Below are 19,510 nucleotides of genomic sequence, written 5' to 3' on the forward strand. Positions count from 1 at the left end.
ATCAGTGATTGGAGTGTATCTCCGTGAATTCTCCTGTGGCTTTCGGATATTCTACGCGGGAGCTATACAGACACTGGCACAACCTCGTGCTTGCTTCCATCATGCGTTCCCTATTAAGAGAAATATATCAATGTCGTTGCGCATGTACATGAGACGGGACGAGCTATATCTAAAATGTCTGATGCGTAAACACAGATGAAAGGGAAGAGAAACGTTCGAGTAACATGATTTCTAGATGATTTCATGACTGACGCGAAGTGGAACGACGACCGAAGTAAAACCCGCAGCAGGTAACTTCATAGGAAACTTCTCCCCTCCCACCGGTTGACTGGTGTGTTTCTGTTGGTCGTGCTTGAGACCCTTGTGCCCCTGCCAGTGCTTGAGATGGTTGTGCCCCCGCTGCAGGTTGACCAGTTTGCATTGAACTGTTGGTTTGGTTTCCGTTCGCACGTCGCATAGCTGCCTCCACTTCTGCCTTGCTGGGAGGGGCAATGGCGTATCTCTACAATCGTGTTTTCAATGATATCAAAGAATACAGATCATGATTGCAAGCCACACACATCTTTTTTGCGGCCAGGAGCTACTTCAACGGTATGGCTGGAATTTCCTATGGAAAATAAGTTGAAATTCCAATTCCAGGACTTGCGAGATGACGGTGGGGGCGCATCTGTAGGTTGGGTACTGAACCGGAGGGAACCAATCAAACTACGCCAATGAAGGAAAGATGAACTCGCAGGCGGAGCTGCGCGATCTGAATCATTGACGAAGAAATCATTGCCCTGTATCAAAGTCGGATTAGCAAGAGCTGAAGAACGAAAAATTCTACTAACGTATTTCGCCGAGCCTTTGGCATTTGCCTATTGTTTGAAGTGCAGATAGACATTAAGAATCTAGCGAAACATACGAGAAAAGATGAGGTTCCTTACGATTGGTGGGCGCACAACTCTCGGTTGGGTTGGGCGTCCCTGATAAAAAGTGAGATGCAGTGTGAAAGAGAAGCAGAGAAAACTTGCCTTGAGCTTTGCATTCCCATCATCTGCGCCCTAGATGATCAGAACCGTTGAAAAGGGAAATTGGACAACAAAGCGCATACACACCACAACGTTTTTGAGCGCCGCCTCCAGGTTCCACACATAGATTTTTTTATCTGGTCCAGCACTGGCAATGTATTTTCCATCGCGAGACATGGCAGCAGCAAAGACTCTGTCATCATGGAAGAGTGGATCTCCGACTGCCTGATTGGTCTTGAGATCCCAGATGCGAATGGATAAGTCATATGATGCGCTAACAATATAGCGTTCATTGGGAGTAAGACAGAGGGATTTGACAGAGTTGGTGTGACCCCGAAGAACGATGAGTTCCTGCCCATCAATCGCCCGCCATTTTCGGATGGTGGTATCACCCGACGCAGAGAAGATATATGCGCCGTCCTGGGACCAACACAATGACGACACCCAGCCTTCATGCCCCTTGATCTTGATGAGCAGCTTGCCGGAGTCCTTTGACCATATGCAGATCGGACCGTTCCCACCGCTCATGAATTTGTCGCCTTGTGGAGCGTATTTGACGGCTCTGACCCATCCGTGGCTGGTTTCTATGGGTGGTGCTATTTGTCGACCAGTATTTGGATTCCAGCGTCGTATGGTGCTGTCTTGTGATCCACTTGCTATCTCCAGGGAATTGGGAGGCCAATCGAGGCACACTACTGCAGCATTATGCCCCTCCCACGGGTCGCCGATCATGCTGCCCTCCTCTATATTCCACAGCCGCAGTCTGCCATCTACACTTCCACAAACAACCATCGTTTCGTCCGGAGATACTACCATCGAACCTATTTCTCCCCCATCGCTATTCAAAGGTTTTCCCATCAGTTCTCCGTCTCTTTTCCACTGACGAATCGAACTATCATCAGACGTGCTCATTATATTGCCACTGGTACCCAAGTAGGCAAGGCTCCATATGCATTTGGAGTGACCATTGATGACGCATTCCGGCATCAAGCTTCCTGTCGGACGTTCTGGTTTTGGTTTCTTCCACGACGTGGTCCGAGTATTGTGGTCGACGAAGTAGGACCGACCGAGTGGTGAGATGTGCCATTCCCATCCAGGCACAACGAGATCTCCAGGATCATCTATGTTCGATGGTGAGTTCGTCGTTCCTTGTCGCAATTTCATCCCTCACCTAGTCGCACCCCTGGTAAAGGTCGGTTCCACGAGACTATCGTGAGCAGGTTATCTTCATATTCTGTTGCACTATCCGAGGTCGTCTTATACTGTTGCCACATCGGAGGAAGCGCTTCATTCCCGCCTGCTTCTAATCGAGTCAGCTGGTGGGTATCACCAGGTGGCTGCTCACCTTCCCAAAGTGCATCCTGGCGGTGCTGTGCACCATATGGTGGTAAATATTTCGCGCTCGTCCGATATATCGATGAGTGCGATGGCACTTCTCCCCGTCTCATTGATGTGCTCGACTCGGCCTCTTCATGTGGCATGACCTTGATCGATATAGGATACTGGACTGTGCAAACGGACTGGACAGAGAAACACTGCGCAAAGTGAGCAATCGAGGGAAGGGAGAGATACGGGTGGAAGGTGATAAAGAGACCTGTTATTTGGGTCTGTTTTGCATACTGTAGTTGCAGGCACCTTGCTGACACCGCATGTCAATGGCCGCGTTACCATCAGATCAAGTACTTACCTTGGTCCGGTGCAAATCTTGAGGCAGTTCGATGCACATTAGTCTGTTATATACGTCTTGTCAGTGAGTGGAATATATGATATTCGTTCAAGCGAGTACACACACATAGCGAATCTGTACGCTGTGCATAGCGCGTAGCAGCACTCTCAAGCAAGCAGTAGTGACAAGTGATTGAATGACTGATGGGAACAGGGATATATACATACAGGAGTCGCTTGATGTTGGCTGCGCAATATTGCTATAATCAACGTCCCCGGGCGTTGATAGTGTCTTCTCGTCTTAGTAGGCAGAGTTTTGAACGTTCGACATCAAAGCCGAAGTCATGTTCAGATGAACGACAATTAACTTCACCGGCTTGCCCACGAATTGCAGTCAATAACCATAACCTTGATTTGCTGACCAGAGGAACTCTGATGTAGGCTACGCGGCGTCAATCTGAACGCTGCCACCTGTCTGGGTGACCTGCTGCACGACTTCACCCACAGTCGAACCGTTACCGCGCTTTTGTGCACTAATAACAACCTCCAGCACACTCGCTAGGCCCGCCTTCCACGCAACAAGATGCTTTTCCAGTGCCTCCAACTGCTCTCGCTCAAACGTGCGCGCCGACGAACGGGAAACATGCGGAGATCGAGTAGTCTGCGAGAGCTTTCCGAAAGAAGACCGGCACAGATCACTAATCGAAGATTATTTAGATAATTATAAACAACGGGATGTCAACAGGACGTACCATCGACCACCCGTCGGTGATTGGAGTGTATCTCCGTGAATTCGCGTTGAAGTCGGTGGCTTTCATGAGTAATACTTCGGGCCGATCTACCAGGCGATGTTGAGCATTGGTTGACTAGAGGATCCTGGCAAGGATCTCCTACAAATCTCCAAGAATGTCGGCACACGTAGTCCTGCGGTTGTCCTATGAGTAAGGACTAGATTCTTGTAAGCAAGTTATCTCGTTAGCACACTCACGTTGATAATAATGTCACGAGGCAGGGTCGTCGACTCACCAGCAATCGCCAGATAACCCGTTCCAATGCGAAGTTCTCGCCAGACTTCTCGCGCATACATAGTCCACTGTTGTTGGACTTGTTGCCCCGACCGCCGACAATGTCTATTAAGATAGAAGAGGTCGCAGCAACCACAAAAACTAGACGATGCGAGTTCATGCTGGCAAGGTGAACGGTGTCGTGCACCTGCCTGTTGGACCACGCATCATCACATGTTCGTCTGAGGTTACTGGCAAGATGGGGATAAAGCCAGAATGTCCACTATAGCATCGTCTCCAAACAGCAGAAGTGGAAGGGATGATGGGACAGTAATGGTGAGGTTGTGGGACGTTGAGACGGGCGAACCAAAAGACGGGACAGCAAGCTTGCAAGAGTCGCAACGGGCGGAGACAGCCGGAATCAAATCAGAATTCAGCTTATGTAATGACCTGGCCGTCGCCTAGCACGTACTGTGTCACTAGCTACTAGTAGAATGAATAATATCTATAGATCCCATCGTATAAGAACTAGTAGGACATGTCCTATATATATGCGGTGGTAGAATGAAGATAGCCGGAATATTCAACCATGAGCGCATGAGCATACAAAGTAATGGATAATCTCGTTAAATGACCGGTCCCATCCAACTTGAGCGTCAACGAGTTCAACTGCAGCCATCAATCGATGAGATCCAGAGGGTCTCCATCCTCTCTTCCGTTTCTCAATCTCTCATCATGGTCTTCACGGAACAAGAACATCGTACTACTGCATCCCAAACACTACTATGCTACCGAAAGTCCAAAACACGATGATGGCACACCGTCATGGATTCGCAGTCTCGCACTTGGTTTTTCATCGTGGATACATTCGCATAGAGACCCCGTATCACCTCAGCCCGCTCAAAGTTCAAAAGGCAAGACGAATCGTTGGGTCCACTATACCGCACTTGGGTTATGGAGAGATGCTTCGCAGGACCAAATTAAAGTCAGTTTTCCATCTTAGTCCGAGGTTCATTCTAGTGGCTGATACGGCACCGCAGAAAAGGTACTACGAGGTGTGGTTTGGTCATAGTCGATGCATACCGTTGAGGTGACGCGCGTGTAGCTGAGCAGGCAACACCATCCTGACGTCTCTCAAGATCCAACTTCCCCCGAAATTTTCAGAAAGGTTACCGAGGCTTATGCTGTGCTTGGAAAGCAAAAGACTCGGTGCGCTTGTTTATGTTTCACTTGACCAACTATAGTATACTGGTTCTGAACATCATCGTAGACGGAAATACGATCAACACGAGCAGCTGCATTCTGCTCTTATAACGGGACTCCGACATCAACGGGCGGGGGAACTTGCCTCGTCTGAACCCCGGCCGGTTGATCCCACTTTCTGGGACCCAGTCAAGTCAGGCTCATCGATGTTTTATCGTCCGCCTGCTGGATACTGGTCGGCAATGAACAAGCTCACGCGAGATAGGGAGTTGAAGGAAAGGGAGAAGGCGAAGTTGCAAGCTCAGGCAGCTTCGTCCTCTCCCCAGAAAGCCATGCCTTCTCATGACGGACCAGAAGAAAATGAGACCGACGGTGAAGTTCGGTTAAGCGAATTCCAACTGAAAGTAATCGTTGTGGCAGTCTCTGCGGCATTCGCGGTAATATATGTGGATCGGGTCAAGAATTGGGTGTACCAGGGCACTAGCACTGCAAGAGAACAACGAGAGTGACAGTAGTGCATCACAGGGATGTATAGAAGACCCTACATCATAATCTGCTAATACCTGTGCTGATGGATGGTAGATACCTACGGGAGGGACGTGGCGTAGACAGACAGTCAATGTATGTATCAGGAAAGTACTGTTGTAGTATTAGGCTTCCAACTAAGTTTCTATGCGTTTCGACAAACTGATCGCAAATTTGATTGATTCATGCATGCGCACTGCCCCACGGCGCACCCGCAAACTGGGCTATCACTAACATGAAAGTTAAAAGTCCAGACACCGCAAACACACGCCCTATAACACTCTCCGCTGCAACTGTGTCCTCGTCCGTTTGCGTTCTTTTCGGTCGTGGTGTTTCTTTAGCCATATTTCCATTGCTACCATCAGACGGGCCCGTTCCTGATGAAGGATATGCAGACATGCGACCGGTTGCTCGTTGGACGTGTGGGCTGGAAAATGGATTTGTGTGCGACCACGTATAGGACGTGCGCGAATGGGCGCCGGGGGGAGGTTGATAGTAGGTATATTTGCCTGCTCGAGCATGCTCCCATGGGTGGTCATGAGCTGCGTTTGGGTCATGCGCATGGCTGGACTTGGGGTCACGGTGCTGATGCTGACGTGCATTATTCTGCCATGCATTGCGCGACCCTGATCGATTGGAGGGACGTGTTGTAGTAGCTTGCGGGTGGTGTGAGGATGGTTGTGACGGTGATGCGTGGCGGATACTACGATCGTACTCTCGCCTGCCATCGAGTTATCAGATCAGTACATCAGGTGGGCACTTTGAGACGTACCGTTTCCGATCATCCCCGAGCACTGCGTAAGCTTCACTCACTGCGTGAAATTTTCCTCGTGCCGTACTGTCCTGACTGACATCGGGATGATATTTCTTGCTAAGCTAAGAGTTGGCGAGCTTCATCAGTAGGCATCCTTTGCTACCAATAAGGACGACTCACTTGGTAGAAATGTGTCTATCATGAGTTTGTGAGGGACATATAAGAATTCAAGAGAATGACTCATGCCTTTATTTGAGCCTTCGTCGCTGTGATTGAGACTCCAAGGGTTGCATAGTGATCGCGCAAGTGGGCTGCTCGTCGACACGTGGATGAGAAACAGCGGGCATTACGGTGCCCTTTATATCTCATTGCTGAAGTCATGAAAGGGAGCTTGTATGAAGTGGAAGCAAGCCCTAGCGTGCATCTTGCTGCTACTGTCATGTTCGCTATCGAAAGGAACCAAGAGAACGTCTAGATTAAGCACCGACATCACGTGACTCGAATTTGAATTCAAAATTTGATTCCTTGAATTTCCTTCGATCGAATTCTACGGGTGAAACTCCCGAACGTATCCTTTATAGAATTGACCTTGTCGCTAGTTGATGACATCGCATCAGTTACTCGTCGAGTCCGGACTCACTCGAGACGCTCAACGTCAACTTAAATTTGATTTCGACAAAAAAGGACTTACTGTGACAGCTATTGTCCAACGGTATCAGTACCGGACTACTTGGCTTGGTGAGAAGACCACCTGTCACTGTCATTCGAACTCAGGTGTTTCCAGGTTCCTAAAACATGCTGGGGACCCCTGTGGTTTTCGGGATTGGACAAACAGGCGCTCCGAGTCGGAAGGCTGCGTCAATATTCAAGCTATCAAACGCCCAAAATTACAAATTTCATCCTCTTCGGAACCGCCACGAACTATGACATCCAAACGTTGGACCGGAGAAGCTCGATGAAGCCTAAGCCACATTCGGACTTGAAAGCGATGTCTGTTAGACAACTCTTTCTTTGAGTTCCTCTATGGTCTGGCTTAACCATACGATAAATCTCCTTTTGTCCGCCACTAATGTTGAGCCCTCCTACACGAGTCTCGGCCTATACTTGGGGGACATGGGATTCCACAGGCCAAGCGTTACCGAGATACATAACCTTTTCCGTCAGTCCTATGACACTATCCCTGACGTTATTCGCATCCCTTGAATACTTAAGCTCCTTTGAACCGTACCTATCCATCTCTCTTCCTATCCCCGACTTAACACCTTCGACATAGCTATAATGGGCCCCTTCTCCATCGTGTCCCGTCTTTCCCTCGATGTCGGGATCTTATTTTGGGATATACTCCTTACGCTCTCCAATCTTGTGAGGAGGAAGCATCGCATTGGGCATGTCACCCCCCAGGGCCACCCAGGCTATGGGAAGTACTGGCCCGAGTATAGGCCTCCCAAGGAGACCGACTCCCGCTGCTCTTGCCCTGCACTCAATGCGATGGCCAACCATGGTGAGTGATCCTGCCAGTCTCGGTGCTTAAGCCTAGGTGGTAGTATTGGTGTTGACAATATTAAAACCCAGGTATCATCCCACGCAGTGGCCGCGACATCTCGTTTGTCGAGGTTGGCCATCATATCCGGGCGACATACAACTTCAGTCCTACCTTCTGCTCATTTGTGCCGCGCTTTGCCGCTCGTATGCTCAAGAAAAACTACAGCGAGGACTTATTTGATTTGGAAGAACTTGACCTACATAATGGTATTGAACACGACGGATCCCTCGTGCGTGAGTGATTTGATATGCTTGTCTGTGTATGTCTCAATGATCCGTCTTTAGGCCTCGATTCTGCTCTCGAACAGGCGCAATCAATAAAGCATGTACCTTTCATTGAAGAATTACTTGCGGCGGCTACCGGCAGGGACAAAGAAGATAACACTGTCATCACTACCAAAGATCTCTCCAGGATACTCGGCAAGCGGCGTGCAGTTGCACGCGCAGTAAACAAGGAGTTCTCTCTCAGCTTTTTCCACAAGATCTTCGGGAGCACGAAGTACGTTGTTGCATCATTCATATTGAAGCGCACTTTTGAACGTTCCGTTAGTGCCGCGACCCTAGTCACTGTCTTTGGAGGCCGTGTAGACGACCTCCATAGCTTCCTCCATGAAGAACGACTCCCAGAGGGCTGGGAGTCGCACATCCGCCAACATCATGGAATAACTCTGATGCAATTAAACAAGACCATACTAGGGATTGAGCTTGGTGTGTGCGAGCAGGATTGGGCAGAGGCCGCACGGGAGGCTGTAGAATGTCTTGAGGCTTCTGTTCGAAAATCCTCCCCGAAGCCACATACTTGAACGTGACGTTGGGAACTCGTCTAACATTACCGACCTTATCTGCTCTCACTTATTTGATCGCGACACCTAGTACCCTTAACAATGAATATGATGAGTTCATCACCTTTGAATATACATTAATGTTCTTGGCTGCTTCACTCACAATTGACAACAGAGATCAGCCGTTGCATTGCGTCTGATCTGAGACTAGTAAATGTGCACGTTCCTCGTGTTCGAAGAGATTGTGCAGACGCTTGAGATTGCGTGAATAGCTTGAAGACTCAAACACATCCTCAGTCACAAACCTGTCAACGACTGACGAGCTCCGCAGTTGGCCCCTTGAATTTAAACGCAAGTGCCTCCAGCTTTCAGGCAAATTCCTCAAAGACAAAACGCCCCCCTTCATGCTCGATCTTCGCGGTTGAATAAGCTGTCGAGCTTGAGCCGAACAATTGCAAATTCTGAACATGGCTCGCAAGGCAGGTATAACAGGTGAATACTCAACGGGTGCCCAATCAAGGACCTCATCGGTGGGTGCAGCTCACTCGGCGCATTGACCGACCATCTCATGGATATTATCATGTTAATCTCTCACACCACCATCGCCTCCGATCCCAAGTAAGTTCTCTACATAACTTATTTGTGTTAAAAAGCTGTATCGAGCTTCGACGCATTAGAGTCTTCCTGTATGTTTGTGTGGATTCCGAGTCCGCACTCAGCTAACAAACCATCTCTCATGAACAGCAACATTATGTCATGTATGTTTCCTCACATACTGTGTTCTCGTTGCTTCTGGTTGATTGCGTGAAGCGAGTCTTCGGGGAGTCACGATGACAGATGTGCGTGTAATCTGCACCGATGCCTGCCAATTCCCGTCGAACTTACTGAATTGCTACAGAGCGACGGGATCAAGTGGTGACATTTCGAGTGGTAAGAATTATGGGTGGATGATCAGGCTCATCAGGGAGGTGCTTGTCCTCTTCGGGACCTATCGGTTTATCAGCGACACAGATTGTTACCGAAACTTGGACACTCAGCACTGCATGGGAGGTCCTCGGAATGTGTCTTGTATTTGACGTCAACGCTGACTGGATGATCCATTGGGGATCTTCGCGGTGTTGGTAAAACCTGGCACTTTGAGTTCGGTGATCAGATTTTCCGCTGACATTCTGAACTTCTGCACGAGGTATGTTTGCAACCGCTTGCTTGCCTGTAATTAACGTCTCAATTGTACCACCCCGATCTTCCTTCACTCATGTAGATGTTTGTACACCTTGTCCGTTGCGTTCGGTACAAGTACAATTGTTGTGCAGGAACGAACGCGTAAACGTATCAACCGGCAGTGGTGCATAATATCTGTGGTGTCGAGCAGGATCAAATTTGAGGTTTTATTTAGATTTAGAAACAACGAGTAGGTCTAGACAAAATAACTACTTTGTCTAGTCAGAAGGATGGCCGAACACAGGACGAACGATACAAACGGGAGATTAGCGAGTGAAAGAGACAACTTTAGACTGAGTAGTAAAAATTCCGCAGCAGCTCACTTCATACATGAGTCCCATCTGAAGCGCTGATAAGTTGTATTCATCTGAGGACAGGCAGAGGGGATGATTACTGTTTGACCCCAGAGAACAACGAGAATTACTGTTTTGAGAAAATACCCTCACACGCGATCTCAGATCTCAGTGAGCATGTTGAACGTTGCAAAGTTGTCCACAATCAATATGAGATTAGGTACGAACCGGCACGATATTGATTACACATAGGGTAAACGCTCGCGGGAGACCCAAAGAGCTTGCCCTAGACAGATGACGGCACAACAGACCTCCCACGTGCGACTGTCGTCTGCAAACCCGATCTGAAATCACGAGTGACAAGTGACAAGGGTAGGGGCGAGACGCATTTATGTAAGAACCAGAAGCTTGGGTGTACGAGGAGAACGTCGTAGGCGCACTCGATTCATTCCAAATGAGGTCGTCGGACCGGCAACCAAGTGGAGCCGTGACGAATTTACCCATAGTGTTCAAGTTCACCGCCACTATTACTGGTGGTTCGCGATCGTTGGAGCTACAATATTTCAATGTTTCAAGCTCAAGGGTCTGATATCTGATCCACGCGTGCTCGCAGCAAGTCATTCCAGAACTCTATGTACATAAGTATACAGCATACACGAGGTTTCTACATGCACGATTTGGCTGTGTTCTACACAGCTCTTAAGGACACCTTCGATCCCCTACGTCTTATATTCCCTTGACCTCTTACCAACTATCATCTCAGCAAAGTATGCGCAGTTCGGTCGAAGCGCCCCACAAAAAACAGACGCACACAGTGCAGCTCGACAACTTACCATGAAGGCCATGACTCCATTTCTGCAGATATTCCCAGTGAGTTTCCCGTGTCTTCATCCACTCTCCATTCGAATTCATCACTACTGGTAGTAGTGCACCCTGGTTCTCCGGCGGGGGATCCAAGCCTCGGATTCTCCATCAACATTTCCTCCTCCACCGTGACACCCTCCCATGGCAATTCCGTTGCCCGCACAATTTCTGACGTCGTTCAGACAGTTGGTCCTTTCGCCCAGGGCGTTGCATGTGCAATTCCAGTTGTCGGTTCTCCGATCCAAGCTGCTATTAGTGGATTGTTGACAATCCTTCAAGTCATAGATGTGAGAGCTTATTTTATTACTAGGACGTTTCTTGATTCAAAGACCATCACAGAGACGTACTCAGAATAGGGCGGACTTAGATCGCCTGACCTCACGACTTCAACAACTAAGCTTATATCTGTACAACGCCCCGACCCCCCAGGATCCCTTTGAACAGCACCGGAGGAAAGCCATAATTGGGTATATACCTTCTTGATATGTTCTTGAAGTAATCCTGTATTGAGTGTGCTTAGGATCCTGGAAGAAACGTCTGCCCAGCTGACAAGGTTGGAAAATTGTCGTCTCGAATATGCATCCGTCACTCAAGCTATCGCCGGATGCTCCATGGAAATCGACCGTTATCTGGAGAATTATTTGGTTGTGTTCTATTATCTCAAGATTGTTTGCATGCACTCACCATCCCGATTTACTACTAGTTTTCATCTCAAATGCAAAATCAACACGACATCAACGAAGTGCGGAAAACTTTGGAGAAGCAACACGAAATATTGATGGGAATTGCGAGCATGGTCTTCACTGGGCAGTCCTCTGTGGGGCCGATTGTCACACTTGGCTTTGTCAAACTTGTAGACGCCACAGACCGCTCACATACAATACCGATGGACGTCTGCGACTCGTTTGAGGTAAGCCTCGCTATCACATTCATCTTGAGGGAGCTTACTAGTCCAATTCTCTTCAGCGATTCAATGAGCAGCTGCAGCTTCTATTCAAACACAACTCGAACCAAGCTCAAATTCAGAGACGGTATATGGAGCAAGAACAATACGATTTGTGCATTGACGACGACAAGAAAGTGACCCGACTTACAAGCCATGGATGGCCAAGAATCGAAGCAGGCACGACGATCGTCATGAGGGTCATCCTTGAACAAGAGACACGGCCTGAAGCTGAATACCAATGTCATTTTTGCGGCGCTGTCAATCGCATTGGTGTGGAGCATTTATTTCAACGCCAGGCTGGTTGCTCGATCAATTGGTGAGTATATTTGTGTTCTTTTTTGGGGGCTGACAGCGCCTAACAACCGAAAGTCGAGTATGCAAACGACGATTTCAGATCTCCCGCAGAAACAGTGCAAAGCGGAAAACACAATCCTGCATTGACTACATCCCTGGAAGTGAAGCAGAGATGCACCTTATTCGTAACTTTCATGTCCAGCAAACGGTATGTCATTATGAGACTTCGCCAACAGTCCTTGAACTGAAAGCGCAACAACCCTAACACTAACCTGTACGCTGATGGTGATCAGGCCGTGTCTCGCTCTCAGTTGGTGCGTGTCCTCGTCTTTTGGGCTGCTTACCCGACGCTGATGGTACTCTGGCCGCGTCCCGCTCTCAGTTCGTGCGTGTTCTCGTCTTTGGGCTGCTTACCCGACGTTGATGGTGCTCTGGCCGTGTCCCGCTCTCAGTTGGTGCGTGTCCTCGTCTTTTGGGCTGCTTACCCGACGCTGATGGTGCTCTGCCCGCGTCCCGCTCTCAGAGAGTGCGTGTTCTCGTCTTTGGGCTGCTTACCCGATGCTGATGGTGCTCTGGCCGCGTCCCGCTCTCAGTTCGTGCGTGTCATCGTCTTTTGGGCTGCTTACCCGACGCTGATGGTGCTCTGGCTGCGTCCCGCTCTCAGTTGGTGCGTGTCCTCGTTTTTTGGGCTGCTTACCCGACTCTGATGGTGCTCTGACCGCGCCCCGCTCTCAGAGAGTGCGTGTCCTCGTTTTTTGGGCTGCTTACTCGACGCTGATGGTGTTCTGGCCGCGTCCCGCTCTCAGGAAGTGCGTGTCCTCGTCTTTTGGGCTGCTTACCCGACGCTGATGGTGCTCTGGCCGCGTCCCGCTCTCAGTTCGTGCGTGTCATCGTCTTTTGGGCTGCTTACCCGACGCTGATGGTGCTCTGGCCGCGTCCCGCTCTCAGAGCGTGCGTGATCTCGTCTTTTGGGCTGCTTACCCGACGCTGATGGTGCTCTGCCCGCGTCCCGCTCTCAGTTCGTGCGTGTTCTCGTCTTTGGGCTGCTTACCCGACGCTGATGGTGCTCTGACCGCGTCCCACTCTCAGTTCGTGCGTGTCCTCGTCTTTGGGCTGCTTACCCGACACTGATGGTGCTCTGGCTGCGTCCCGCTCTCAGGCAGTGCGTGTCCGCCTGCTTACGACGCTGATTCTTTGACAAAGTCTTACCCTGTCAATGTGGCAGCTTGTGACTTAAATGCTGGCGGTGCTTCAGCAATGTCCTATTCCCATAGGGTGTGTCATGTCATCTATTGAAATGTTTGCTATTTTTTGACGTCCATGCCACCAGAATGAATTTCTCCGCGATGGCTCAACCCAACCAAGTCACGTTTCACCCTCGCACGGTATGTGATGCTATCTTTCCTGGTGAATATCCAAGTCTAACTTTTTGCATTGTGCCGTCAGACGGTGCATGTGTTCCTATCTTACGCGTGTCCTTGAACTGATTGTGAGTAACAGGGTATCATGATGCATATAACCGCATCCAGGGGATATAGGAAGCCAGTGACAATGATTACGACGAGGCTGGAGCGCGCTTTCAGCCCACGATGGGGAGGATTATGAGGAGTGGGAGGATAGGGAGAACCATGAGGGGACAATGTGTTATGGCAAGCTTTGAACGATGCAAGAAATTGGTATTCCCTGTACAATTGCAGACCTGGCTTCATGTGCTTTAATGTTTGTTTCCCTATGTATATGAACAGAATCCTCTTCAGGTAAACCTGGAGTGTCCAAGCTCAAGATTACTCTGTTTAAAATGCATGCCAGACACTTCACGTATTTTGTTTTGCTGCCATCATCGTGTCCTAATCCCTCAACGTTGTATCCTAAGCAGTAGTAGCTTCGGGCGTCTATACATCAGTATATCCATTTGAATCCTTGAAGTTGTACGCAATCACAAGCTTCATTTCACAACACAAATTCGTCTTCGGAGAGGTGTGCATATGCTTCGACCGACGCCAGCCTGGCCTTACTTCAAAATATTCAACGTTCAACGCGCAACACGTAATAATTCCGCGTTCGGGAAGCCGATCGACTCGCCGCATCAACTTTTCAACTTGTCACTAGTCACTCATTGACATAACTTGCGTTTCCACTGTGTTCTCGGTTTTGCAAATAGCTTAATTACAGAGTGCCCACATCATATCTCTGTAGGATATACTGTGCTACACTGTATAGCTATGTGTCTGTTCACGAGCACACTTCAAGCTTCAAGCTTCAAGCTTCAAGCTTCGTAACGGTGTCACTGCATTCGGATGGTACCGAGGCCTTTAGCATTCGTTACGCGAACGGTATTACTATTCCTTTCAGCCTGAAATGCTACTCACATGTTAATTTATTCCTGACTAGTATCCTCATTGTTGACAGTCACGATCCTGTCGACAACTGGCGAGCTCTGGTAGTAGCTATGCAGGTGCCTCCGTCTTCCAGGAAATGAAGTTTCTCAAACACGATCGAACCATTCTCTTCGTATGTGATTTCCTGTTTTCTCTTAGTGGGAGCAATTGCAAAGCCCGGACTTTGGATGCATCTTGGCAGAAGCTTGATGGTGCCTATTGGTAGGTGGCCTACATAGCCTGCTCACGGATATAGAAGGAAGAAACGACTCTTTCCCTTCAGCTTGAATTCAAGTTCCTTCCTCTTGGAGAATATTAATGCGACTCCCGAGCCTGCAGTTACTCCAAATGTAATGCATGCGGTGATACAGAGCCTTCCGATCAAAGCAAACTTGAAGCCTTGTCACTGTCAATACAATGACACCAAACATTGCCTGTATCTCGTATATTTACTCAAGCTTAGCACAAGCTTCCGTCTCCAACTACACCTATCCGCACAGGAATAATATGGGCTTCTTCTCTGGCTTGTCCCATTGTCTCTTCGATGCTGGGATCATGGCTTGGGATGTGCTCCTCACGGTCTCCAACCTCGTGAGGAGGAAGTACCCCATAGGTGACGTCACCCCCGAGGGCCACCCAGGCTATGGAGGGCACTGGCCAGAATTCATACCTCCCCAGTTGACCGACTCCCGCTGCTCGTGCCCCGCATTCAATGCGATGGCCAACCATGGTGAGTTATTCTCTAAATTTACGTGATGAATCTCATTGGTGTGACGGTATTTAAAACCTAGGCATCATCTCACGCAGCGGCCGTGGCGTCTCGTTTGTCGAGCTCAACAACCATATTCAGGCAACCTACAACTTCAGTCCTACCTTCTCTTCTTTCGTGCTGCACTTTCTCGCTCGCATGCTTAAAAGAAACTTTTGCGAGGATACCTTTGATCTAGAAGAAATCGACCTGCACAATGGTATTGAACACGACGCCTCTCTCTTACGTGAGTGATTTTCTGCGCTTGTTCTTGTAAGATGTGTGAAATGATTTGTCTTCAGGTCTCGACGCTGCTCTTCAACCAGACCAATCGATAAAACACGTACCTTTCATTGAGGAGTTACTCGCGGCAGCGACCGGCAAGGACAGGGACGGTAACGATATTATCACCACTAAAGATTGCTCTAGCATTCTCGGCAAGCGTCGTGCAGTGGCGCGTGCAGTAAACAAGGAGTTCTCGCTCAGCTTCTTCCACAAGATCTTTGGTAGCGCGGAGTATGACATTATATCATTCATTTCCAAGCATCCTTCTGAGCGTTCTGTTAGTGCCTCGATCCTGGTCACAATATTTGGAGGTCGTGTAGACGACCTACGCAGCTTTCTTCTTCATGAGCGGATCCCAGCTCTCTGGGAATCCCGCGTCCGCCAACCTCATGGAATGACTATTATAAACTTCAACAAGACTGTTTTGAGAGTCGAGGTCGGTGTATGCGAGAAGGATTGGGCGCAAGCGGCACGAGAGGCTGCAGAAAGCCACGGTACTGTTACTCTTGGATGAAATACTCATGACGTGGGGCACTGCATCTGGTTTTATTATAACCGTGGCACTTGGTACATCCCATGGTTGCTGTACGACGATTAACGAATGAGTAGTAAGATTCTATATTGCCTTTTGAATGTATATCTTGGTCAATTCCGTCGTCTTTTGATAACTGAAATAACACCAGCGTGATCGATCGAGGGGTCACTTGATGTTCGTCCGCTGCTCCATGCCTCAATCCAGATTAGCGACGCGCTTTGGAACGTGGCCACAACTACTCGTACTAGTAGTAGTATAGATCCGCTATGTTGCGATAGTGCATGTTTATTGTTATATCTCTGTATGGTGCACCGTCCGCTGTACCGTGCGATTGTACTACTGATATATATGTATATTGCAGTAGCTTGAGCAGAGGAAATAATCAGCTAGAGTCATAATCATAGGGAACTAAGCTTGCTGTACCCCGGGCCCGTCACGGTGCTGTAGTACTTGCTCCGAGTCGATCCGAATGCTCTTGAATATGGATAAGTATTTAGTCCGAAACGACACAACTTGGGATTTAATAGTACGCAACAGCCAGCTCATTATGAAATGTCATTGTCGACTCGGGCTCCTACCAAGGTATATGACTACTTACTGGGAGACTAGCTGAGATGCAAGTACGTGTGCTACGATGAGCCTCGGTTTCGTTCCAGTAGGGCATGAATTTGTTACACGGTATTATTATTATCTCTTTCGTCATCCTGTAGACGCTTGAGGCAGTGAAACACCGCATGAATGCCTTCTCGAACAGCATCCACGTCCTCAGCCACAACCCTGCCAACGACCAACGAGCTCTTGTCAGGATGCCACCGCAATATGGAGCCGCGGATCCTACTCTTCTTCGTAACAGCATTACTCCGCACAGAAAGAGACTCGAACAAAAACTCCGAAATCGCAGGTAACGTGAAAGCATCGGTATCTCTGGACGAAGGCGCTGTCCGAAGCGGCCATGGGATATCTGCGAATGAGAGAGCTTCATCCGACGCGGCCAGCGCTTTCCACCGCTCATCGTAATCCCTCCATCTGCCCATTTTTGTCTTTTCTTCTTCTTGCAGCTTGAGCTCCGCGCGAATACGTTCAGTGCGGGCTTTATCGCGGCGCCCTTGTGCGTCGCGCAGAACTCCGCCGCCTCGAACCCACTCTATTTCGCTCATCTCTATGAGCTCCCGCTCCTTGTGAAGTCGATTGATACGTTCTTCATCGTGCGGCGGTTTCTCGCTACGCGTCTCGTCCCCTTTCCCAGGTGTGCTTTTGTCAACGAATGTCTCTTTGGTATTGGGGGACTGAGGTATAAATGTGGGGTATGGTCTTGACGTGCCTGATATCGGAGGAGGAAACGCGAAGTACCCTTTTGTGCTCATGCAGGATGACAATCAATGCAGATGGACGACAAGGTTGAACATGTCTAACGATTATGTCATCCTAGAAACGGCCATCTGCTATCTGCCATCAAGTAGGAACATGTATGCATTATGATAACGGGAATGTATGTAACAGACGTCATTACATCAACACTTACTGTACCTCATTAGAATGTACCTATCGAACTTCCTTGCCTTTCTGTGCCTCCCGTGCCAATCTTCCTTTACCTCGTGCGTACTTCACGTCCTTCCAGTTTTCCCGAGCAGTATGGAACACCGACATATCCCCATCGTAAACCTCTTCAAACCTTGTGACCTCTCGGGCAAAAATGGTTGCTACTTCATGTTGATCAACATGACCCGAAAGAATCGTTCGCACTCCAGTAAGCAGGGCATCAAGGACGGCGACGTTATGTGCGACAAGGAGTGTGTGTGCAGACATCTCGTGGGTATGTAAGAGGTGGTGCAGGTAGGCTCGTGTGAAAGGAGGTGAAAATTGTTCCCGGCTCGTGCCCTCGTCTAGATGCGCCTGGTGCGACTGAACGTCAACTTTGCTATGGTAGATAGGAGACGTGATGGCAACTGGAGAGCATGCAGCACAGGGGCAAACGGGAGTTTTAGACGAAGATGTTCTATCGCAGCCAGCGAGGAAGGCGTCTGACAACCTGACGAAGTCGTAAGCATACTTCGCATCGTACAGGTTGTGACCAACATCGCGTTTGCGATGGTCTGGATCACTGTCATGACTGCAGGGCACCGGGAAAATAAGATCGAGAGCCACTCCGATATCAGCTGCTTTTACAGCCCATCCCGCATCGAATACATCAACTCCAACATCTTTGATCAAACGCAGGATTTCGTGAGGGGATCGGACATCCGTGACAAGGCGTGGCTTTGCGATTGGGAGGGGATCTAACGATGCACGGAGAAGCTCATCCAGTGTGGGGGTTAGGGAGAGGAGGGAAATAGGTTCGATCATGCTGGACGAGATCGATGTGGGTGTATGAGCCGCGTTAGGCGTTGGCGCTTGAGCTAATAATTCCGAGTTCTGTAGAATCAAAGAGCTCTCTGCGATTTCGATGCCTCCGCCCTTGTCGTTGTGGGTCGACGAAGGAGCTGGTCTGACATGAAGGGCGGCTAGGTCAAATGCATATCCAGCTACTCCTTCATCCAAGCACAACAGTGGTTTCACGGCGTCTGCTTCCAGCCCATGAAGAGTCTCCATGAAACTGTGCGAAAAGGCTCTCCTTGCGGAGGTCGAAGTACCACCAGCCATATGCACGAAGACATTCAAAGCAGTAGGAGTTGACTCTGTGGATGAGTCATCCATCGTGTGTTCAACAGGACGCAACAGATCTGCGAGCCAAGCCGCACTGCGCTCGATGCTTTTCGTCATGCGTTTCTGCGAGTGCGGGACAGCAGTAAAAGGCGTGTCACTGAGAGCAAATGCGATATCAGGCTGCATCGTCAGAACATACGATCGCCAGTCCGCGGGCGTGACCTAAAAATGAAAATGAAAAGCCTTGATAGAGGAGACTCTACCTTCATAAACGAATAATCACCTTCCTCACGCCACGCATGCATGAAGCTGAAACATGTGAATTTCCATTTGGTGGCATCTCTCGAGCATCCAAAGGATCACGAAGCGAAAGCGAAACTATGTGTTTCGAGCTGTCGAATCCAAAGAAATCATGTAGTGGCTGCGATCCCGCTTGATAAGTGGGTACTGGGGGTGTTTGCTCGAGGCTTGAAGTCGCAGATCCGAAGCGTTATTCACCATACGGGGATAACAGGGAGATGACAACTCACAATGACTCAAAAGAGACGTTGATCCAGCTGATACCATTTGCAGAATGGACATGGTCCCTTGAGAAGTGTGGAATTACACCACGAGATGTTCCGATGAGAAAATTAGGTGTTGGGATGTCGATGAGATGGTTGGATGGAGTATCGGATGGTCGTGTCAGGCACAGCCTACCAACGCGAGGCCCGAACTGTTTTCCTTGGTCCAGGATGAAAGTGAGTTTGGGAAAGCATGAGCCGACGGGCTGGGCTCCTCCAGGTTGTGTCTGAGCGCTATTAGCCATCGTTAATGTG

General features: G+C 49.1%; 8 protein-coding genes across 8 annotated transcripts; 4 read left to right on the forward strand and 4 right to left on the reverse strand.

The window, feature by feature from the left end:
* Positions 1-3,130: 3,130 nt before the first annotated feature.
* On the reverse strand, positions 3,131-4,100 carry HD556DRAFT_1354496 (uncharacterized protein). Its single transcript, XM_041302430.1, has 3 exons — positions 3,702-4,100; positions 3,428-3,623; positions 3,131-3,373 (listed from the first exon to the last, which is right to left on the reverse strand). The coding sequence occupies exons 1-3, from the start codon at positions 3,858-3,860 to the stop codon at positions 3,234-3,236; spliced, it is 495 nt and encodes a 164-aa protein (XP_041162636.1). The 5' UTR covers positions 3,861-4,100; the 3' UTR covers positions 3,131-3,233.
* Positions 4,101-4,364: 264 nt separating this feature from the next.
* HD556DRAFT_1440636 (uncharacterized protein) lies at positions 4,365-5,391 on the forward strand (the record flags this gene model as incomplete). Its single annotated transcript, XM_041306151.1, has 4 exons — positions 4,365-4,664; positions 4,720-4,734; positions 4,785-4,888; positions 4,950-5,391. 4 exons carry the CDS (start codon positions 4,365-4,367, stop codon positions 5,389-5,391), a joined length of 861 nt encoding a protein of 286 aa, XP_041162637.1.
* A 99-nt stretch (positions 5,392-5,490) lies between these two features.
* HD556DRAFT_233819 (uncharacterized protein) lies at positions 5,491-7,046 on the reverse strand. Its single transcript, XM_041309968.1, has 5 exons — positions 6,853-7,046; positions 6,408-6,800; positions 6,342-6,356; positions 6,180-6,283; positions 5,491-6,128 (listed from the first exon to the last, which is right to left on the reverse strand). The coding sequence occupies exons 2-5, from the start codon at positions 6,600-6,602 to the stop codon at positions 5,591-5,593; spliced, it is 852 nt and encodes a 283-aa protein (XP_041162638.1). The 5' UTR covers positions 6,603-6,800; positions 6,853-7,046; the 3' UTR covers positions 5,491-5,590.
* A 393-nt stretch (positions 7,047-7,439) lies between these two features.
* Positions 7,440-8,506, forward strand: HD556DRAFT_1440638 (Chloroperoxidase; the record flags this gene model as incomplete). The annotated part of the gene is made up of 4 exons (XM_041306152.1): positions 7,440-7,662; positions 7,734-7,937; positions 7,989-8,202; positions 8,254-8,506. The coding sequence occupies 4 exons, from the start codon at positions 7,440-7,442 to the stop codon at positions 8,504-8,506; spliced, it is 894 nt and encodes a 297-aa protein (XP_041162639.1).
* A 3,059-nt stretch (positions 8,507-11,565) lies between these two features.
* Positions 11,566-13,625, forward strand: HD556DRAFT_1354536 (uncharacterized protein). Its single transcript, XM_041302431.1, has 8 exons — positions 11,566-11,773; positions 11,830-12,125; positions 12,179-12,311; positions 12,397-12,417; positions 13,329-13,378; positions 13,434-13,488; positions 13,528-13,529; positions 13,603-13,625. Exons 1-5 carry the CDS (start codon positions 11,579-11,581, stop codon positions 13,338-13,340), a joined length of 657 nt encoding a protein of 218 aa, XP_041162640.1. The 5' UTR covers positions 11,566-11,578; the 3' UTR covers positions 13,341-13,378; positions 13,434-13,488; positions 13,528-13,529; positions 13,603-13,625.
* Positions 13,626-14,898: 1,273 nt separating this feature from the next.
* HD556DRAFT_1440640 (Chloroperoxidase) lies at positions 14,899-16,028 on the forward strand (the record flags this gene model as incomplete). The annotated part of the gene is made up of 3 exons (XM_041306153.1): positions 14,899-15,211; positions 15,273-15,476; positions 15,532-16,028. 3 exons carry the CDS (start codon positions 14,899-14,901, stop codon positions 16,026-16,028), a joined length of 1,014 nt encoding a protein of 337 aa, XP_041162641.1.
* A 215-nt stretch (positions 16,029-16,243) lies between these two features.
* On the reverse strand, positions 16,244-17,502 carry HD556DRAFT_234533 (uncharacterized protein). Its single transcript, XM_041309969.1, has one exon. The coding sequence runs from the start codon at positions 17,411-17,413 to the stop codon at positions 16,721-16,723; it is 693 nt and encodes a 230-aa protein (XP_041162642.1). The 5' UTR covers positions 17,414-17,502; the 3' UTR covers positions 16,244-16,720.
* An 89-nt stretch (positions 17,503-17,591) lies between these two features.
* On the reverse strand, positions 17,592-19,500 carry HD556DRAFT_1233257 (tRNA-guanine(15) transglycosylase-like protein; the record flags this gene model as incomplete). Its single annotated transcript, XM_041297580.1, has 3 exons — positions 17,592-18,914; positions 18,976-19,159; positions 19,223-19,500. 3 exons carry the CDS (start codon positions 19,498-19,500, stop codon positions 17,592-17,594), a joined length of 1,785 nt encoding a protein of 594 aa, XP_041162643.1.
* Positions 19,501-19,510: the final 10 nt, after the last annotated feature.

This window comes from Suillus plorans, assembly GCF_016647745.1.
Source record: "Suillus plorans strain S12 chromosome Unknown HD556scaffold_15, whole genome shotgun sequence".
In the NCBI taxonomy this organism is placed as follows: domain Eukaryota; kingdom Fungi; phylum Basidiomycota; class Agaricomycetes; order Boletales; family Suillaceae; genus Suillus; species Suillus plorans.

Excerpts from the sequence above, each read along its gene's own strand:
- HD556DRAFT_1354496 (XM_041302430.1), bottom strand. The coding sequence starts at position 3,860 with ATGAACTCGCATCGTCTAGTTTTTGTGGTTGCTGCGACCTCTTCTATC. Across the intron at positions 3,624-3,701 it reads GGGTTATCTGGCGATTGCTG|TCCTTACTCATAGGACAACC; the intron begins GTGAGTCGACGA and ends ACAAGAATCTAG. Across the intron at positions 3,374-3,427 it reads TCACCGACGGGTGGTCGATG|TGATCTGTGCCGGTCTTCTT; the intron begins GTACGTCCTGTT and ends ATCTTCGATTAG.
- HD556DRAFT_233819 (XM_041309968.1), bottom strand. The coding sequence starts at position 6,602 with ATGACAGTAGCAGCAAGATGCACGCTAGGGCTTGCTTCCACTTCATAC. Across the intron at positions 6,129-6,179 it reads CTCGGGGATGATCGGAAACG|GCGAGAGTACGATCGTAGTA; the intron begins GTACGTCTCAAA and ends ACTCGATGGCAG.
- HD556DRAFT_1354536 (XM_041302431.1), top strand. The coding sequence starts at position 11,579 with ATGCAAAATCAACACGACATCAACGAAGTGCGGAAAACTTTGGAGAAG. Across the intron at positions 12,126-12,178 it reads GCTGGTTGCTCGATCAATTG|TCGAGTATGCAAACGACGAT; the intron begins GTGAGTATATTT and ends AACAACCGAAAG. Across the intron at positions 12,312-12,396 it reads ACTTTCATGTCCAGCAAACG|GCCGTGTCTCGCTCTCAGTT; the intron begins GTATGTCATTAT and ends GATGGTGATCAG.
- HD556DRAFT_234533 (XM_041309969.1), bottom strand. The coding sequence starts at position 17,413 with ATGAGCACAAAAGGGTACTTCGCGTTTCCTCCTCCGATATCAGGCACG.